The sequence below is a fragment of the Strix aluco genome, chromosome Z (genome assembly GCF_031877795.1).
Source record: "Strix aluco isolate bStrAlu1 chromosome Z, bStrAlu1.hap1, whole genome shotgun sequence".
In the NCBI taxonomy this organism is placed as follows: domain Eukaryota; kingdom Metazoa; phylum Chordata; class Aves; order Strigiformes; family Strigidae; genus Strix; species Strix aluco.
Genome location: NC_133971.1, coordinates 51385731 through 51405730, shown reverse-complemented (window position 1 = coordinate 51405730; position 20000 = coordinate 51385731). Strand labels below are relative to the sequence as shown.

General features: G+C 41.6%; 1 protein-coding gene and 1 long non-coding RNA gene across 2 annotated transcripts in view; one reads left to right on the top strand and one right to left on the bottom strand.

Annotated features, from left to right (window-relative positions):
- LOC141918682 (uncharacterized) overlaps window positions 1-18700 on the bottom strand; it is a 39701-nt gene extending 21001 nt beyond the window's left edge. Inside the window, exons 1-2 of the long non-coding RNA XR_012621766.1 lie at window positions 18601-18700; window positions 17734-17766 (exon numbers count right to left, since the gene is read on the bottom strand). This is a non-coding gene — a long non-coding RNA (uncharacterized LOC141918682). The remainder of the gene's footprint in view (window positions 1-17733; window positions 17767-18600) is intronic.
- KCNN2 (potassium calcium-activated channel subfamily N member 2) overlaps window positions 18392-20000 on the top strand; it is a 73048-nt gene continuing 71439 nt past the window's right edge. Inside the window, exons 1-2 of the mRNA XM_074813465.1 lie at window positions 18392-18428; window positions 18721-19847. Coding sequence (XP_074669566.1) covers window positions 18407-18428; window positions 18721-19847 — 1149 coding nt within the window. The 5' untranslated portion in view covers window positions 18392-18406. The remainder of the gene's footprint in view (window positions 18429-18720; window positions 19848-20000) is intronic.

The window sequence follows — 20000 nt, the reverse complement described above, 5'->3', positions numbered from 1 at the left end:
TTCTTTTTCTTCCACAAAGACTTTATTCAAACCCTTTGGCAGGAGAGAGATACAGACAGTAAAATATAAGTCTGGGTGGGTTTCCAAAAGGTAAGAGATGAGTTTCTGATCCCAAGACAATGCTGTAGGAAGGAAGATGTCATTCCTGTTTCTGGCTTGCTTTTATACTGGTGTGTGCTCAGAAGTTTCAGGCTCTGAATTTGAAGTGGAGAGAGGTACTCACTGGTGATGTTTACTATCCTTGGGAACAGGCCACGTATAAAGTACGTTTTATACACTTGTATTTACCTATTAGCTAGCTCTTGTGGATCTTGTTTGGAAACCCCTTTCTCCTCTGCACAAGGAGCCTAGGTGCTTAAGGCTGGGTTTGACAATCTGAAGGCTAAGTTTTTGCCATGCTCAGTACTGTGACACCAGTGTGGCTTCATGATGTATTGTGCTAAATCTGACAGAGAGAGTAGAGTAGTTGATATTAATGTACATAGAGGTTTGATCCAGCATCTGTTGAAATTAATGACTCTCATAGTCATTTGATCCCACTGAATATTTGATTTTGATGTGAGGAATTTGGGTTATGTACTTCAGAAAACAGGACTAAAAAGTAGGCTCAAACACAATTCTGATAGGGAGGCTGAACATGAGCCAGCAGTGTGCCCAGGTGGCCAAGAAGGCCAATGGCATCCTGGCTCGTATGAGAAATAGCGTGGCCAGCAGGGACAGGGAAGGGATCTTACCCCTGTACTTGGCACTGGTGAGGCCGCACCTCGATGACTGTGTTCAGTTTCGGGCCCCTCACTACAAAAAGGACATTGAATTACTCGAGCGTGTCCAGAGAAGGGCAACGAAGCTGGTGAAGGGTCTGGAGCACATGTCGTACGAGGAGCGGCTGAGGGAACTGGGGTTGTTTAGTTTGGAGAAGAGGAAGCTGAGGGGAGACCTCACTGCCTTCTACAACTACCTGAAAGGAGGTTGCAGAGAGCTGGGGATGAGTCTCCTGAACCAAGTAATAAGCGATAGGACAAGAGGGAATGGCCTCAAGTTGCGCCAGGGAAGGTTTAGACTAGATATTAGGAAGTATTTCTTTACAGAACGGGTTGTTAGGTGTTGGAATGGGCTGCCCAGGGAAGTGGTGGAGTCCCCATCGCTGGAGGTGTTTAAGAGTCGGGTTGACATAGCGCTGAGGGATATGGTGTAGTTGGGAACTATCAATGTTAGGCTAATGGTTGGACTGGATGATCTTCAAGGTCTTTTCCAACCTAGATGATTCTGTGATTCTGTGAATTCTCCTTGCATTAGCTGCGGTTCCATAGGGTAGACAGTAAGACTGCAGTGATGGAACCACTGCTTTTGGTGCCCAACCTCATGCATTTACAGGGCCTGATACTTGAGACTAGATTCTCAGTACCTTCTGAAGCTCAGGCCTTTTTAAAGTGGCAAGTATAGCTATCAAGAAATAAGACAGTCAAATTTTAAAGCCGTTTCTGAAAAAAAAATATTAGTTACATGGTTTAAAAGATACAGGAAGATTAGCACTGATCAGGAGGCAGAACAATGAATTAAGTAAATGAACATAAGGTATGGTTATACATATTATGGGATAAAAAAACCCATATGGTATCATCCAGCTCTCAACTCAATTTATGAAGAAGAGATCTAGAAGGATTATCCAGTTCTCTGATGCCTCAGTTATTTTCAATTGCTTTCCCTCAAATTAAAATCAAAGCTTTTTTTAACACATCTGCAAAGTTCAAATATTATGGGAAGCAGTTCTGAAATAAAAAGCTGCCTTTTTGCAATACTGAGTGCCGCAAAAGCTGTAACTAAATCTAAAATAGATCCTTTTTTTGTCTTTGGCTTAGCCATGTGAGGGAGTACAATAAAACAAAGGGAGTACAAAACAATGTCCTATATATTTATAGATTGGATATAAATAGTCCAGCTGCAAATGTAGAAGTTCAGTTTCTTAATTTCTCCTTTATTTTTCTTACATTTACAAGGTTACAAATAACTGTTATTTTTGTGTAGATTGGTAATGCTACTCCGTTAGGTGAAAGACAGAGAATTGAAAGGAGAAATTGATATACAAAGAGGATTTGGCTTATCTTTCATTTCAGAATATCTCCCCTACAGCAGTGCTTCTCCTTTGGTAAGATCAATGTTTCTCAACACTGTTCCTCTTTTCCTCTTTCTCTTTCAATAATCCTTCTGTATCTTTCCTCTTCATTTAATGAAGTGAATATTGTCAGCTAAAACTAATTCCCAAATCTGGTTTACTGAAGGAGATAGATAGAGTGCAATGGAAAAGGAACAAAATCCTAAAATACGAAACTTTTTTCTCCCCTTGATAAACAAATGTTAGACATAGGATTTCTTTTGGGAAGGTGAAGAAAAACATTGCATGAAAAATATTGACCAGCTGGTAGTTAAAAAGAGACTCAGGGACCCTATTTCCACCCCCCCACCCCCCCCCCATTTTTTTTTTAATTAAATCAGTCTGCAGTTGCATATAGTTATGAATAAAACTCGAGCTATTGCTGCTGTAGGCACACAGTGTGGCAAGAAAAAGAAGAAAATGCACTGTAAAAAAGAGGAGGGGAAACCTTTCTGTGTATCATCCTTGATGAAACTATCACTTTTGATAAAAAGCTATTTATGCTTCATTTTAATATCTAATTGTTCTGATTATCCAACTAACTCAGTCATGTAAATAGTCTTTCTCTAAAATCAGAGCAAAAAAGCTTTTTCAGGATTTAGTTCCCTGAATGGTTTTCTGGAGGAATCTCTCTCTTTGTCCACTGACTAGTCACCGAGCCATCTTAGCAGCGGTATTCCTGTCACATGGCTCACACCCTCACAACAGGCAAAATAAAGGTACACTGTATTTTTATGCAGTTTGTTCATATTCAGCTGCCATTTTCCTTTGTTTTATTTATTTACAGTAGGGCCTTCATGTAAGAGCAGTAAGATTATCAGGGCTGCTATGCATCCTCTTAGTACTTACAAATATAATCTTAAAGTGATACACAGAGAGAAAAAAACAGAATTAATGGGTTTGAAATGTTTTGATCAGGTGACTTACTATTCTGATTCAGTAAATGAAATGTTTTAGTAAATTTTAGTACTGTGGCCTTTCCACATAACAGTCTATTTTAATGCTTAAGAGAAATGATACAGGGGGGGTGGGGGGTGGGTGTGGTGGGTGAGGAAGTAATGATTATTTACTGCAAAGACAACTTTATTTCAGGGTCCCACTAAATTGCCTTTTGAAAATCCAAGTGTATAAATTGTTCTTCCTTGTTAACACAATTGGGTTGACTTCTTCAAAGAAATCCATCAAAGTTTTAGATAGGGCCCCTCCTGAAGGAGAAGAAAAAAAAATTCTTTCCCAAAATCATACCGATCCATGTGTGTATTACTTGTATCTTTTATTAAAGTTCTTACTCAGTGTTGCAGTCCTGACATTAGGTTTACTGGTCTGTAGTGTCACTTACCTTCCCATGAACTTGGCATCATATTAGCCAACTGTCTGGAGTTGATATCACCTCTTAAGCAAGAGGTTATATATTCTGCAGTTAGTTATTCAGCTATTTCATCTTGAATCACCAAATGCATAGGAAAATACTGGCTGATACTCCCTCCTTTATTTGTTTTTCCCATATCCTCTTCTACTGAGAAATCAATACAGGATAGGTATTCAAATTGTTTGTCTGGATATCTTCTTTATGGGGGACTTGTTGAAAGAGGTAAGATCAGGACTCAAGGCTTTGGAGCCTCCATCACATCTGTGACTTGATTACACAGATGTTTTGCATTCTGTTAGTCAAATTCTCAAGTCACTTGGTTTCAGGGATGCCCAGAACTAAAATCTTATATGTAATGATCAGCTAAACCCCCAGTTTATGTCTATGTCTGCCCAGAACAAACTGATCTTGAGTATTTCTTCTGCCTCTTTCACCACCATGGCCAACTTCAGTACGCATTTTTGCAACTTGCTATATTGTTTCTCTCCTTCCCTTACTGACCTTTCCAAAACAGAGGTGGTGCTACCTGTTCCCACAAATTCATTTATTAAATAATCTTAGGGGCTAGGACTGTGCCCCAGCATGTGAGAGACCATGGTGTAGATCTCTCCTGTGTGATAAAATCTTAAATCCCTCTGAGCTGGATTCTCTAATTGCCAGAATATAGGGTAAGGTTTTCTCAATTACTCTTACTGTTGAACAGAATAATTAAACAGCCATTGCAAAGCTCTACAGAGTAATGGTTGAGGAAGTCATTTGGGACTTGGAAGCCTGGATTCCAGTCCCTGTACTAATGAGTGTCTAAAGTGTATTCTGTTAAGAGTACCATTTCAGAAAACCCTTTAGGTTAGCGGCTGAAGCACTGAGCTAAGAGATGCACATTAAAGCTTTCAAGCAGAGGAATATGTTGACCCTATTTGTTCTTCATCTTGGGCATATGCTCAGCGGGTGAAACATGGCACAGGCACTGCTGCATCCTCTTCCTTCTTCCACCTCACCTCAATTCTGCAGGGAGGGGTGGTGAATACTGTGCCCCAGGCAACTGTTTGGATCTGGGAGTCTGTGGTGTACTGTATTATAGCATCTTATTTTCATGAACTGCCATAGCCCTTCAGATGTTAGTTGTCTACTGGCTAGATGAGATTCATGTGTTGCTTCTCAGTTTCACAGTTGGGAGGACTAACTCTTCCAGTGTATTGTGTAAAATTTCAAGTTGTAATCGGCAAGTAAATGTTCTGGATTATATTAGTGGCTAGACATCCAAGAACTGTTATAGGGCTGAGAAATACAGCATTTATTACTACTGCTGATGTGGCGCACAGTTTTTGAACCTCTAGTTCTTGTCACAGAGGTTAAGTGATGCTCTAGTGGAGCTGAGCGGGTATTCAGTAGTGAGGAATTTCACTGGTTAAATGCTTTACTGTTATATCATCTATATTCTAGTGTAACAAGAGTCCATAATTTTACACAATTCTTGTAAAGATATACTCAGGTGAGAGATAATGTAAACCATGATTAAGAAATCCATCTGCTAGGAAATTTTCTGAAACCAGTAGCTTACCATATGCAAGCTACTGAGAAGCTATTCAAAACAGGCAAATCTTGAAATGAGAGAGGATGTTCTAGGACATAATAATTGTCTACCTTAAGCGAGCACTTTTTCAAATTAATTTATAAAATTAAGAAAATACAGTTTCAAAGATAAAATTGTGAGCTATTGTCAAGCTCCTGATCTGGATTCTCTTCTAATAGTTTCTTCTTTTGTCAATGGTCTTCGGTACTTCACTGATCCTTTATAACTTCTGAAGTATCCAGATTATGACACATCTTCATCCCATTTTGGTCATGTACTTAGTGCTCAACTGGATCACTAGAAAAAGCTGACTGGAGATGGGGCAATTTAGTGGGCAAAAATTACCCCCTACGAAGTTCACTCTTGAGATACTCAGGGAATGCAGGTATTCAGAGAAAATGAAGACAATGCAAAAGGATTTTTTAACAGAAGTTATAAAAATGCTGATATTCCCCTTGCCAAAGGAGATAATTTTACTTTTCTTATTGTCAAAAGTGGATGGACTGGAAATGGTATTGCAGTAAGTATTATTCCTACATGCAGGAGTTGTGGGGAAAAAATGCCAGCAGTCAATTCATGTTTATTCATTAACTATTCCAAGTTAAATGCCTATTGTTGCTAAACATCTTAAAATTAATCAGAGACCTTATTCTTTCATTTTTCTTCAGTTAGTCAAAATGAGAGGGATTCTTTTTAGCAAAATAGATGTAAATGGATGACTGCTTAGCATAGGAAATTTATTGAATTATACAAAATTGTTATCAGGTGATTCTGGTTTTGGAGATTTCAAGGAGGCTATATTGTGCCAGGCAACTATATAAACATAAATTAAGGATTTGCTTTCTGTAAGAAGTAGAGATAGTCTTCTGCTTTCAATCTCCTTACTTGTTTTATTCATTCATATATAAATCAAGAACATATACAGGAACATGTTAATGCAATAAACACATTTATGCAATCTCTTTACACAGAAATACAGGAGTGTTACAGCAGCTGGACAAAATGAATAATATTGTGCACAGTTCTTCAAATTTCAGATACAAACTTATCAGTCTTCTCCTTGAAAGTTCTTCTCATGTAACAAGTCTTATTTGTGTCCACTGCCATATTGCTACTGAGAAAGTACTTTCCAGTTTCCTAGTATATCTGATTTCAATATTTAACACCTCTTTTCATATATTTCTCTCTTCCCTGCGTTAGCATAATTCCAGTAATCTACTTTTAGTATGTCTATATTTAATACTTTTACTTTAACACTACAAAGAGAATGAATGCCACCATGAAAAACAGCCATCCTAAACCAAAACTACTGATTAGCCTAACACTATCTTCTCAGATGGTTCACTAAGCACATATTCAGTATCCATTTTCTCCATAACCTTACAATTTTTTGTATTAAAATAATGTTTGTATTATTTTAGAAAAAGTCTTTATATCCAGGGAAATCCCCTGTGTTTGCTTGCACTGGCATAGTGCCACTATTTTCTTTAGGCCTAGAATACTTGCACCCTTCTTCTGCCTAATATTGAAAAATAGAAGCTTGTACTAGAATTAAGAAAGAGTACTAAATCTGTTAGCATCATAGTAATTGGCTTAATTGTCAGAATTGCTAAGCACCTGATCTAATTATCAGTTTGACAAGATACATCAGCTAAGAAGTTCCAAAAGATCTGACACACCACCTCCACAAGTTTGACATAACTTGCTGGGTGCCTGATCCATATTCTTCATAGCAGAAACACATCTGTCCCCTTGACTGCACTGCTCTGTTACGTGTATGTTGAGAAAAACCCGAACATTCATAAGTGTCCTGAAAAGTAAACTGGGTTAATCTTTGCACATGACTTAACAGGATAAAGGATGTTAGGGTGGGCTGGGGAGTTCTTTGCTTGGACTCTGTAGATAAGCTTGGCTTCAACAAATGATATAAAGATGGGAACCTTAGGGAACTACTGCTTTAATACAGCAATAAATGAAACATTTTTAACCTTCTTTTACAAAGTCAACTGAGGTAGCAATATTACCTGTCACTGCAGGTAGCTGGGTGAACAGCTTCAGTATGCAGTCACAGTCAAAGATGCATACATAAATAATAGAATGAAGAATAGCAAGAATAGCTTACTATCTTTGAAGGCAATGCGTTAGCCTTCTCTGAAGTGCTGCATTCTGTTTCAAGAAGGGCACTTCAATGCTAAAGGAGGCTAAGAAAGGGATAATTTCCATTGGCCAGGCATAGAAAACATTTGTGAAAAAAACATACTACATGCCCTCCTCACTTCTTAGCTTTTTTGAGTGGTCTTTTAAATATCTGCGCTCCACAATGTTAGAATAGTGTTTTAAATAAAAAGGCCTAAAAGTAAAGTACATGTTACAGAAAAACAGAACAGGATCTGTGTCTTCTCTCTCTTACCAGAAAAGTTAGTAGCAAGTAAATGAAATATTAGAAATGGGAATATTCAAAATTTATAATGTGATTCTTTTTTCATAAAATGTGAACCGTTGTAAATTGTTGTCTTGGTAAGTCTGAGCTTTAAGCCCAGAGAGATTAGAAGGCAGCTGGGGGATAAATTTAGATTTGTATCTAGCATTTCAAATAAGAGACCTTGGAAGAGATCGAACCTATTATCTCATAGCCATCACTGCCAAAACTACTACAGAGTAGACCTGAGACCAGGCAGGCACGCTCGCCCTGACAGCCTGCTGCATGGTGGAGATGCCCTGGAAAGGGGATCCTACCAACAGCAGGGGTATGCTTGTCCCTCCATCCACATGGACCAATCTTTCCACACCAGTCACCAGGCTTCTGTCATCCACATCATTTGAAGTCAGCTTGAATGCATCCCCCATTCTCCCACCTTTGTAAGCACTAGCAAGGGGGATTACCCCCGTATCTACTGCCAGGTCCTTAACACTCTCCTAGCTCCTGGCAGGGACAGGATACTCGCCTAAACTTGGAGCCTAGGCATTGCCTTCTCCCTACAGATTACAAAGAGGGGCAGTCCTGGTGCTCATGGGCCTTATCCACCTTCTAAAGCTGAGCATGAGAGGAGGGACACGTCAGCCATCTGCTGAGGACCTAGATCAAGTTTGTAAAGATGACAAGATCTTCTCACTGGTAGAACAACAGCAAGCCAACTTTTGCTGTTCAGGACTTAGGCCAAAATCATATTTGTATTCTACATGGATAAAATCTGTTTCCAGAATTTATCTTTGGCATTTATTGACATTCTTGCATTTTAAGAAATGCAGTGCTGGTGACACATCAAATTAAGACAATTTCTTTTGTATGTATATTGTATTTCTGGCCAAAACATCACCTCTCATTCTTGTAATTACATTTTTAAATCCCCATGTCTCAGATTATTTTTTTTAAACATCTGTTGTCACATCTGTTTTGGAATTGCAGCTTTTTTTATTCCTCATTACCATTCTTTCCATCTGACACAGTTAATCTCTATAGTTTCAGTATTACTTCATAGTGACTGCTGTCTTATTTTCATTTCTGGCTCCACAGTCATGAGTTACTTCTATATTACAGATCAGAGACCAATAAGCAATACTGACCCACTTGAATGGCTTTTAGCTACTTATAAAGAAATAGTTTATGAGCATCCTGAGGGCATTTATATGCAAGTTCATGCTTTGTCTCATAATAGGCAGAAGTGCCACTCTTCCCTCCAGTGTGGGAACTGTGCATCCATTTCCAGTGCTCTAGCACCTAACTTTCAAGTCTGCTTGTAGCCCTGAAGTTATACAGGTACACGTGTAGCTGCAAACATATTGGCAGACTTTGTGCCTACCATATAGCAGCCACCTTTCTGCAAATGTAAACTATTACATTTCATTAGAAAATGACACCTATAATTGTATGCTTCCTGTATTTCACTTGCTGTAGATTTATCATCCTGACCTAGATTCTGCAATTAGATCTGCCACTGTCTTCTAGGAGAGTTTTCAAAAGCAAACATTAAGACTATGTCTATAAAATCTACGTTTACATCTGCAAAGAGATACTTTGGTAGAAAGACATGAGCAAACATTCGCTGGCACACACATTTGGTCTATGTAAATACTTGCCTGTAGAAATGGAAGCATTACACTTGAAACAGAGTTGAACAAAGTTAGAAGAAGTAAAACTGTGAATAATTTATTTTTCAGCGGGGTAATTAGAAAGCCTTGGTTCACATCAAACCAGATTTAGGAGTTTTTTCATCCCTGACAAAATCAGAAACTCTAAACATGTAGTACCACGTAATTACAAAACAAAACAAAAAAAGATTTAGTTGTTGCCATAAAAGGAAAACAGATGAACACATAATTTCATAGTAGGTGACACTATTCTCTCCCTTAGTCAGTAGTCCTATTGTTAGACTAAGTTACCCAGGATGTTGCAAACTTTCTATCCCCTTCTGGCTTTGTCTGTGGGATCCAGCCCCACAGGACAGCACAAGGTGTTCTGAGCAGAGACAATCTTGTGCCACCCTTTTAGTATTTTTCTGTATTGGATAGGTAGCTATTCATTGGTGCAAGAGGAGAAATTATAGTGTTCACCTTCAAGTCTTAGCTGCCAGACTTCAAAGGCATGACTGCATTCTGTGACTTTTTTTTGTTTAAGGTTAAACGTAACAGCCTCAGAAGGAGAAATATAAAAACTTCTGTTCTAATCCCCTAATGCACATAAGGGAGCATGAAAAGGGTGTGAACTGGGATGACTGAATGATAGCTGATTATTTGAAAAAGCAGAGATGGGCATTATTGATTTATTTTTACCAACAAAATTTCAGATTATTTACTTTTGTCATATATCAGCTTGGAAACAGGAACCTTTTTTTGTGGAAAATGTTGTATTTGTCCAGCTTTGACAGAATTGCAGTTTCAACTAGATATGTGAAAATGTGACAGGTCATTCTAACTTGCATTGCAAATGTATTTAGCAGTATGTTCTTTTTATTCCTCATCATAACTACCTCTAGGCTTTATGGAATTGCCACAGCACATAGTTCTGCAATCTCACCTACCTCTGTTAATACTGCTTTTGTTTGTGTGGTAGCACTGACTACAAGCAAATGCAACCTGGAGTGTACTTTCTCCAAAGTCATTCCATTGAATAGTAAATTAGATATTCTGTCCAGGTTCTTGGCAGTAAAAAAAAAAAAAAAAAAACAAAACCAAAATAGAACTGAACTCCTAAATTCTATAAAACTGGCCACTAGGTCTAGAAGATTGGAACATTTCAGAGGGACAGTTGTGGTATTTCCTTTTACCTACCATTGAGTACTGATTTGGTAAGTTTTCTTCAGGAATTTAGAGAGTAAATTTCTGGTAGATCAGAGTAAAAATAGTCTAGACAGTTTTTGTGAATAAACATAGCCAAACCTTTTATAATGTGGTGGGTTTTTTTCGTTAAAGCCACATTTCACATGCTATAAATAAAATTGTGGCTATTTAACGTCCTTTTTCTGTTATTCAAAACATGTTTGTAAAGCATAAATCATAACAAAGCTTGGTGAAGTTGAAAAAGAAATTGCCAAAGCTGAAGTGACTCTCCAGAGTAGGTAAAGAGCACATTCAGACACTTAAAATGGCTTTAAACTTGCAGTCACGTAGCAGCTTCACCTCTTGGAATGACAGTTCTGTCAGTTATGTTGCATGTGCATGGGAAGGGCAGCAGGATGAAAACTTATCCAAACTGACATCTGCATGTTAACTGAATGGCAAATGAATATGATGACATTAGCTTGTAGTGAATCCTCCTTTACCTACATATTTAACAGGAGAGATGAAATGCTGAATTTCATATGCAAGACTAACAGCGACCACAGTTTGGGGTATTGTAAAGTATAAGCGATTCTTGAACACCAGAATAAACACTTAAAAGATTGTTAGAAATTTCTAGCAAATGTCATTTGAGCCTCAAGACCTCAGGTCAGTTCTGAAAGTAGCTTTAAATACGGGATCAAAGTGCTGCATGCTCCCCTGAACATTCAAAGGCTGTTACTGCGTTGCAGCAGTCATAGAAGCCTGAACATGAGAAAGCCCAGAGATGGCCAGCTGGTTCCTGTGGCTCCTCCAAAGGCTGCAGTGGTAGATATTGCAAGGGTTTGTTGGGTATTTGTGCTCTTGGAGAGGCATCTGTGAAAGGGTCTCTCCTACCTCCTAGGGGGGTATTCCTGTTCCTACTCTGAAGAAAGTGACTGGTTTTTGGCTAGATCCATGTGTCTTGTGTACTCTCATTCTGTCTGACCCAATGAATCATCTCACATTTCATGGGTAGCCAACTGTAAGGGGAGGGATTAGTTATTCCTTCCTTCAGCTACAATACAGCTTCATTTTTAGGACCTGCTCTTTGAGATGGAGTATGTGTCTGAGTCCATCGAGGCTGGCAGAAAGGAAAATCACTTTTTCCTCCCTACTGTGTTTATGTGGAGAAGAAACACCCAGACCCATAACTTACCTTTAAAAGAACACAACAGCTGATGGTGTTTAAAAGAAAATGCTTAGGCTCCTACCCCATCAGGAGAGCATTCACCTGAATAGGAGAGTCACTGGTTAAGGGTTGGTCTTGAGGTCACATCCCTATCCTCAGTTCATACTCCTGACTAGCTCAAGTTCTGCACACTGGGTTGCTAACCTCTCTAATCCACATGCTTAAGCTCTGCCATGGGGATCAGGTACCTAGAAACAAGGTGCGTGAAGGTGTAGGTGCCTGTTGCATCTCCACTCTTTAGAGAACATGGCTGGGTGAACACTGGAATTCTGTCCTTAAAAGGAAATTACATTACTGAGCAGTATGTGACAATTTGATGACTTGTTGCTCTCAACACTGTCTGACATCTGCACTGATGTTTCCCAAGACAATATAGGAAGATGTCTTACCTATGCACCTTGCTAGGTCTGCAGTAATGATTGCAAAGGGGAAAATGGATATCTACCATGCCCTAAGGGTGGCTTTCTTCTCCAGAGGGTAGGCTTCTCTGAGACAGAAAAACTAGTTTTATTCAGACTAGCTGGGACACTGATACATTTTTAATATTAGGAAAATTAGTCTGAGAAATAACTTCTAGGACATACTTTATAATAGTTACAGCAGAGATTTTGTAATTAAAGCTAGAAGATCTTTTCCATTTCAAACTTGGTTTTGATCCTCCAAAAAGATAAAGAATCTAAAATGCTGCTCAGGAGTGAAGAAACCATACTGTCCATATATTTATCATTTCTGCACCAGATTACTCTAATGTAGAATATATTTTGAATGTGTGAAGTTGTAGACAGAATTAAAAAAAATATTTTTTTTTTCCTTTGAAAAATGGTCTGGTTATCCTAACTTTTTAAAGCAGTCTACAGTGTTATACATATTTTTAAATGTCACTTTGCTACTAATCTAATACATTGGGTTGCAGAGATGGCTTTTACCCATCTGGGAGGAAGAAAGTTTGATTCTATAGAAATGTTTTCTGAATGGGATAAGATTTTATGGGCTATGTGAAAAGTCTTAAGCCCTTTCTCCTTAGTTTTGATAGTTAATACTGCCTAGTCCTTTCCTCAAAAACATAGTTAATTTTTGGTTGAGTAGTATGGAAATATAAAGGAAAGAAGTGAGAAGAATTATACTTCAGAGAATGAAAATTTTATAAAATTTCCCAGCATTTTCTGGAATATCACTTCAAGTAGTTGCTCAGTCGCTGAGCTTATCAAGCCAGAGCCAGCTTGAAGCCCAGATCACTTGAATAACTCCCCACTTTGAGAATAGCTGAGCTGCAGAACTCCCCTGTCTTCCACCACCTGACCCAGAAGTGCTGTCAGGTACCATAAGAGTAAGTGTCATGCCTTCTCTGCAGTAGGGAAGGGCGAAAAGGAGGAGTAATGTGAAGGAGAGGGGAGTGGCAAAAAACAGGTCCTGCAGACAGACCTAGCTAGGAAGGAAGGAATGAGATGCTTTTCCCTCAGCAACTGCCCCATTTCTCTGTCCCAAACTTGTTTCTCGAGTCAGACATCTCGTAAATTAGAAAAAACAACCACAGAAATACAATTAAATGAATACTGAATAGAAAGTGGGACTGCAGGTAACATAAAACTGGCTTTCATTTTTTTCCCTGCTTCCATTCATTCTGCAAGTGTATAAATTTTCCAGATTTGTTAGAGATATGATTTCCGCAAACAGGACAATATACATTGACATTTGTGTGTGTTATGAACATATCCAAAAGGCTTTAGGTATGATGATGACAGCAACAAACAAGCAGACTTTTGTGACATAGGATTTGAACATGCTGTGGAAGTTTTAGAGCCTTTCAGGGTATCAGGACTGCAGAAACAAATAAAAAGCCCTCAGTAAATACAACCAAAGAAGCAACCTTACATTTTATACATGTTTTGAATGGGAAGAGTTATTGACTGGAAGAACCTACAATGCATTTAAGATTTGAAAGCAATCATACACACCACATATTTGTTACCTGATAAAAGCAAAGTCCGACTTTCACGTTTTACAGCCTAATAAGGTATCATGTTATTAAGTAACCTAGAATGAATTTTCCAAACACAACAATGCCAGTGCAAATCTATAGTAACTATGTTCTCATGGTAAAACGGAAGACTGATGATAAAGCACCCATGGAAAAAAATAATATTTTTCAAACATTGGCAAATGAGATTTAATTATTTAGAATCAATTGCTACATGAATCAGAAATTGCATACTTCATGGAAAGGAAAAGCACTGCTAACATCTTCAGTTTGTGCACTACCAACTTTGCAAGGTATGATCCTATATTTAGATGTAAACAGTGTCTCACTGGATTCAACAGGTCAAACTTCTTCAAATACTGAATGCTGCAAGGTTAAAAGTAAGCTCTCACACTTGATAAACCCCTGCAAACTCAAAGTCACTCTGTGCTTTTGCACAGGCTGAAATAGAAATACTGCATAATGTTATCATTTCAGTAATTGTACTGACTTAAAGTTGTTACAAAACTGCACCAATTTGTGAGCATAAAAGGTAGTCAGATTAAACATAATGTACTCGTCACCTGCTGAGCACCTGTATCAGCCAAACAACATAGTATTAATGCTGATGCAATTAGCTAGCTAAGAAATTCCTTGTAGGCAGTAGTATCCCTTGACAATGAGAAAAAGGTAGCAGCAAAAAAAGTAGTCATCTGTGTGATCTCCAAGTACGATGAAAAGTTCCAGAAAGGGTGGAAAGGTGTATTAAGGGAATAAAAACTTTTCCCAGCTGTTTTGTGGACCCTATCCTCTGTTTTCAACATGTTTAATAGTAATAAAAAATGTTAGCAAAAAATCTGAAAAAAATCCATCCCTTGAGGAAGGCCCCTTGGCTGGAGGAAAGGCATGCAGCAATTTTAGTTATTTCTTAAGCTGCACCCCCATGAATTAAGACATCTCCACTTTTGAAAACTTTGGTTACTGTTTTAGAGCTGTCAATTCAGTGTCCTTATCTTTTGTATCCTACACATCCCAGATCACAGATGAAGGTTTTGAACTGGAGTGAATCTGCATTTTCATTGGTGGAGAAGCCCAAGAAAGTGCAGATTAGTGGAACAGTATAAAATCAAAAGTAGAAACAGTAAAGTATGCCTCCTTCTAATATGTAGCTGTACTATCTGCATGGAGTCATTATTTGTTATTTCTTCTCCTTCCCTCACTACTGTGGAACATTATCAAAAAGTAAGCACAGGTCCAGCAGGAGTGGGATTCCCGTTAGGGTATATAACTACATGACAACAGAAATTGCTGGGGTGAATGTCAGAGACATCTGGTGGGTAAAAGCCCTGCCAGATGGTATGCAAAAGGTAATTTACACATGTGGCTCACATGGTTTGTTTCCATGCCATTGTCTTGGCAGCTGTACTGCAGTCATTTGGTGCTGTCTCACAAAGCATTTTTATTGCTGCATGGATACCCCTGAAGGATCTCATGATACCCCATTACTGCTGGTGTTACCTCTGTTTTTATTAATGTGACTCTGCTTTCACTGAATGGCATCATCCTGTGCATATACTGAGCTGTGTACCTGCTTGCTTTTTTGAACAGGATAAGGCTGCTCCCTTTAGTGCTTTCTAGAAACTCCTAGGTCTTGTGCAGAATATACTTTTGAGTTCAAACTACTGTTACAGAATGGAATTCCCTAAGTTTTTGTTATGTTTGTTTCATTCCTTTTCTTTCCTTTCTGTTACTAGCTTTCTATATTTTTTTACATTTTTATGAATGCAAAGTTCTCAGTGATTTTAAAAGAAGTCTGGCATGAGGAGAGGCAATAGGATAAAAGCAAAAATAGCTTTCTAATACCTTTTATTGTAGCCTGTAGGTGTTGCATCTTCACTGCATGTTGTTATGTGAGCATTTGAAATTACTAGCCATTAGCTGTCACTTCAAATATTTCATAGTGCTTTTTTCTCTCAGAAATCTAATTTTTCCTGTGTCTGTTGAGCTTCCTGTCCTGCTATTGGTAGTTTTGGTGAAGAGTATTTATCTTGTTCTTGCAATTAGTGGGTTTAGAAAAAAAAAAATCTGTTTCCCAAAAATTTGTTTCCCAAACATCTTCAATAATCATCATTATCAAATGAGATCTGCAGGAATTGTCTCTCTCTTTACACAAAGATGTGCACACACATGCATGTACACACACATACATATATGTGTAAAAACAGCCTCTTTGGCAAAGTGGCAGCAGGACCCATGATAAAACAGTAAGTGCAGTTCCATTCAGTATATAATAAAAAGGTAGGAAAAAACCAAGGTCCCCAATCCCAAACAGATAACGTTTGTTTCACAGGGATTTACTGTTACCAGTTTCATATGATTTAGCAGTACTGAGCTGCCCATGCTAATTTATTTGTGATAGAAAAAAAATAACAATTCAGTTCAGTGAAGAATATATTTTATTTCTGAAAACAAATGCACTCATTTTAAAAAGTGAACTTTAAAATTATTTTACAAGGGAAAATGTTAGATTAAATAGCATCTTTCTATTCTGGCTCATTAATCAGTGTCACAGTGTCACACCTCTTCAGCTTTGAAAATGCAAACTCTCAACCATTCTCATTTTAGACCTTGAAACTGTGATGAAATATCCTAGGTACCACAATAGAACTGAAATAAACCCCTAGCTGATTAGTTTTATAACATGCTGTGTGATTAGTATGACCTCTTGTGTTAAACATGGGAATATTCATTTGTTTATTTGCATAATGAAACAAGCAAGTAGATGAAATATCTAAAAGCCAGTAACAGCAGTTACTACAAATAAACAGGATAGCAGCAGTTAGAGGTATTGAAATGGGGACTTGTAACTTTTACAGAAAAATAAATGCAATCATTTCCCCATATAGAACACAGCTATAATATATTTTAGTCTACCAAGACTTTAAAAAAAGATCAGTTTTTCTTCACAATTCTAATAAAACCTTGCATGACCAGAGTAGATGAAATTACAGGACAGAGCCTTGGTGACTTCTAAATAAAACATGAGGATTTACAAATTTCTTAAAAAGCCTTTCATGATAAACTAGGGTTTGAGGACTTTTTCTGTTAAGGAGAAAGTATCTTTAAGAAAACATTAAGGGCATGGTGTGAACAGAAGACGAGAGATGATAAGCTCGACCTATCTAAATTTTTAACTAGTTCACAAAACCTATATTTTGACAGCATGCTTGTGCAGGACTTATTTACAGAGTGATAAAAGCTCAGATTCCCTAAGATTTTAATTTTCTAAGATCCATGCAACTCATGGGGGTTTGAAAACACAGGCAAAATAGGAGCAGTGAGATGTTATTATAGCACTGTGTTTTTTCAAACAAACAATGGAAGATCTGAAGCTGTGTTAAACAGCCTGTTCATTCTTAAAAATAAATAGGACTTTTTTCTTGGTGCTCAGGGGAACTGAGTACAATGGAGAGCATACAAATACAGTTTACCGTAATTTTAAAATACGAGAGTGATGTATTTGGAAAGTGCTTTATCATTCATGCAAGTATGTGTGTGTGGATTTTTATTCAAAACTTCGTTGTTAAACAAATTGTGAATGACCACAAGGCATTATCATGCTGTTTATCACATATACTCCTATTTATGGGTGCTATGTAAACATATGCAGAGATTTTTAATTTTTGGTCACTCTCAAAATAATCTGTCTATATTGTACAACCATGATTTTACTACATTAGTGAGGGTTGTTTGACTGTGTGTGTGTGCAGTATGTGCTTGCTTCAATGTGTGCTTGCAGCATGTGCTTTTGCCTAACCTTGATTAGGAATGAAGTCATTGAAATTTTATTGCAGAGCATATTTTAAAACTTTGTTAATGACAGTGCCTCACTCCTATTTCTAAAATGCAAGCCACTCAAGGGAGTAGAGTTCCACAGGAAATTGAATGTTGTGTGAGACACAGAAATTATAAGGACAGGCTTTTATCCTAGAAAGGCTTGGTGAATATTGTCTTTAACGTTAGTGAGAACTTAAAGATGTAAGGAAACCTTCCATGCTATCAAATTTTGCAATTGATTTTTCAAGCCACAAAGACAGTGCTGCCTGACTGGGGAAAAAAAAGCCAAAATAAACCCCTCTTATAATCTCACCTAGGTGACAAGAATGGCACAACAGTAACAAGGTAAATTACTTACCGTTTTCACGATTCTTCTCTTAAAGAATCTTCCCTTAAAATAAATGCAGAAAAGAGACTTTACTTGATGCAGGCATTAGTCTGCCAAAGGGAAGTGCGGGACTGGATTATTCAGTGAGAGTTTGGGAGGGAAAGGAAGGGGAAACCGCAACATGGTAGAGGGCGACCAGTATAAGGACTGAACTGGCGCTGCACGCCAGGAAGCTGGAGACGGAGGGGAACGGAGCTACTCGGTGACACCGATCCCGTTGCACGGTAAAGCTCCTGCCGACCCGCGGAGCAGGTCTTCAGCCCCTGAACTGCCCCCTGCGGTGTCCCGGGTGGTGGCCTCGCACCCCGGCGGCCGGCTCTCCCTTCCCTGGCTGACGGAGGGAGCAGTCGACAGAAGTCGTGTCGCCCCACCCCTCCCCACCTTTATGACACGCCCGAGATGTGCCGGGGAGGGCTCCGCGCAACCCGGCCCCAGGCGGCCAACGGGGGCCGCGGCCTCTCCCAGCTCCCTCCGGCGGCCCGCGGCGGGCACAGCCCGAGGCCGCGGCGCGGCCGGCGGGAGGCGCGGGCTCGCCGGGACGGCGGAGGGAAGCGAGCGCGACGCTCTGTGTTTTGCAGGGCGGCGGCGGCGGCACCGGCACCGGGCGGGAGGCACCGCTGGACAGCTCCGGAGCGCGGCGCCCATGTTCCGGAGACGGCGCAGATGTGAGCGGCGGCGGGGAGCCGGGGAGCCCGGCCGCGGAGGCCCCTTCCTGGCGGGGGCGATCCCCAGAGCGAGCGCGCTCCCCGCCCCCGGGAACCCCCGGGCTTCCGCGGCGCGGGGCTCCCCGCAGAGGGCAGGGCGAGCATGGGGACGGGGGGCGAAGGCGGCCCTTACCTGCGGGGGCGGCGCGGGCGGGAGGCGGGATCCCCGCGCGGGGCGGGGCGGTGGCGGGACCCCGCGAGGCCCCCGCCGGGCCCCCGCCGCCTCACGCCGCGGCCGGTCCACCCCCCGCAGGTGACGTGATGCCCATTGTTTTGGTCCGCCCGACCAATCGCACGCGGCGGCTGGATTCTACGGGAGCCGGGATGGGCCCTTCGTGGCGGCAGCAGGACTCTCCCCTGCCGACCATAACGCATTGCGCAGGGTGCACCACCGCCCGGTCCTCCTGCGGCTTTAACGGCGCCGGCATGGACGCGCCGCGGCAGTTCCCGGCGGGCTTCGGCCCCGAGCAGCAGCAGCAGCAGCAACAACGCCCGCCGCCGCACTGTCAGCCGCAGCACGGACAGGAAAAGCAGAGCCTCCTCCAGCAGCAGCAGCAGCAGCAGCAGAGCCCATGCCTCCAGTGCAACAACTGCGCCTACTACGGGGCTGCTGCGGCAGCCGCGGGGGATAACCTGCCCCTGCTGCTCCGCGCTTCCTCTCCCCTCTCGGGCGCCTTCCGGACTCACTCCTCGCCGCTTTCCTCCGCCGCCTCCTCCCGGCAGGGCAGCCAGCTGAACGTCAGCGAACTCACCCCTTCCAGTCATGCCGGCGCGTCCAGGCAGCCTCACCAGTACCCCCAGTACCACCAGTGCCATAGCCTGCAGCAGCAGCAGGCAGCCAGCCCCAGCAGCAGTATCAGCAGCGGCAGCACCCACCACCACCACCACCATCACCAGCAGCAGCAGCGCCGGGAGAGCAACCCCTTCACCGAAATAGCCATGAGCAGCTGCAGGTACAACGGCGGCGTCATGCGGCCGCTCAGCAACCTGAGCTCGTCCCGCAGGAACCTGCACGAGCTGGACTCCGAGTCGCAGCCTCTCCAGCCGCCGCTCGCCAGCCCCACCGCCGCCGCCGGCACCCCAGCCGCCCCAGAGATCGTGGTCTCCAAGCCCGAGCACAACAACTCCAACAACCTGGCGCTCTACGGCACCGCCGGCCCCGGCCCCGGCCCCGGCCCCGGCCCCGGCCCGGGCGGCGCCAACAACGGCGGGGGCAAGCCCAGCAAGAAGAAAAATCAGAACATCGGCTACAAGCTGGGGCACCGCCGGGCGCTCTTCGAGAAGCGCAAGCGCCTCAGCGACTACGCGCTCATCTTCGGCATGTTCGGCATCGTCGTCATGGTCATCGAGACCGAGCTCTCCTGGGGCGCCTACACCAAGGTACCCGCCGCCTCACTCCTGGCCCGGCCCGGCAGCCGGGTCGACCGCCCCGCGGCCCCGCGGAGGGGCGGCCCCGGCCCCTCAGATTGCCCAGCGCGGGGGCTGCTCGTCCCCCGTCTCGGCCCCGTCCCGAAGCGCGCCCGCCCAGGCCTG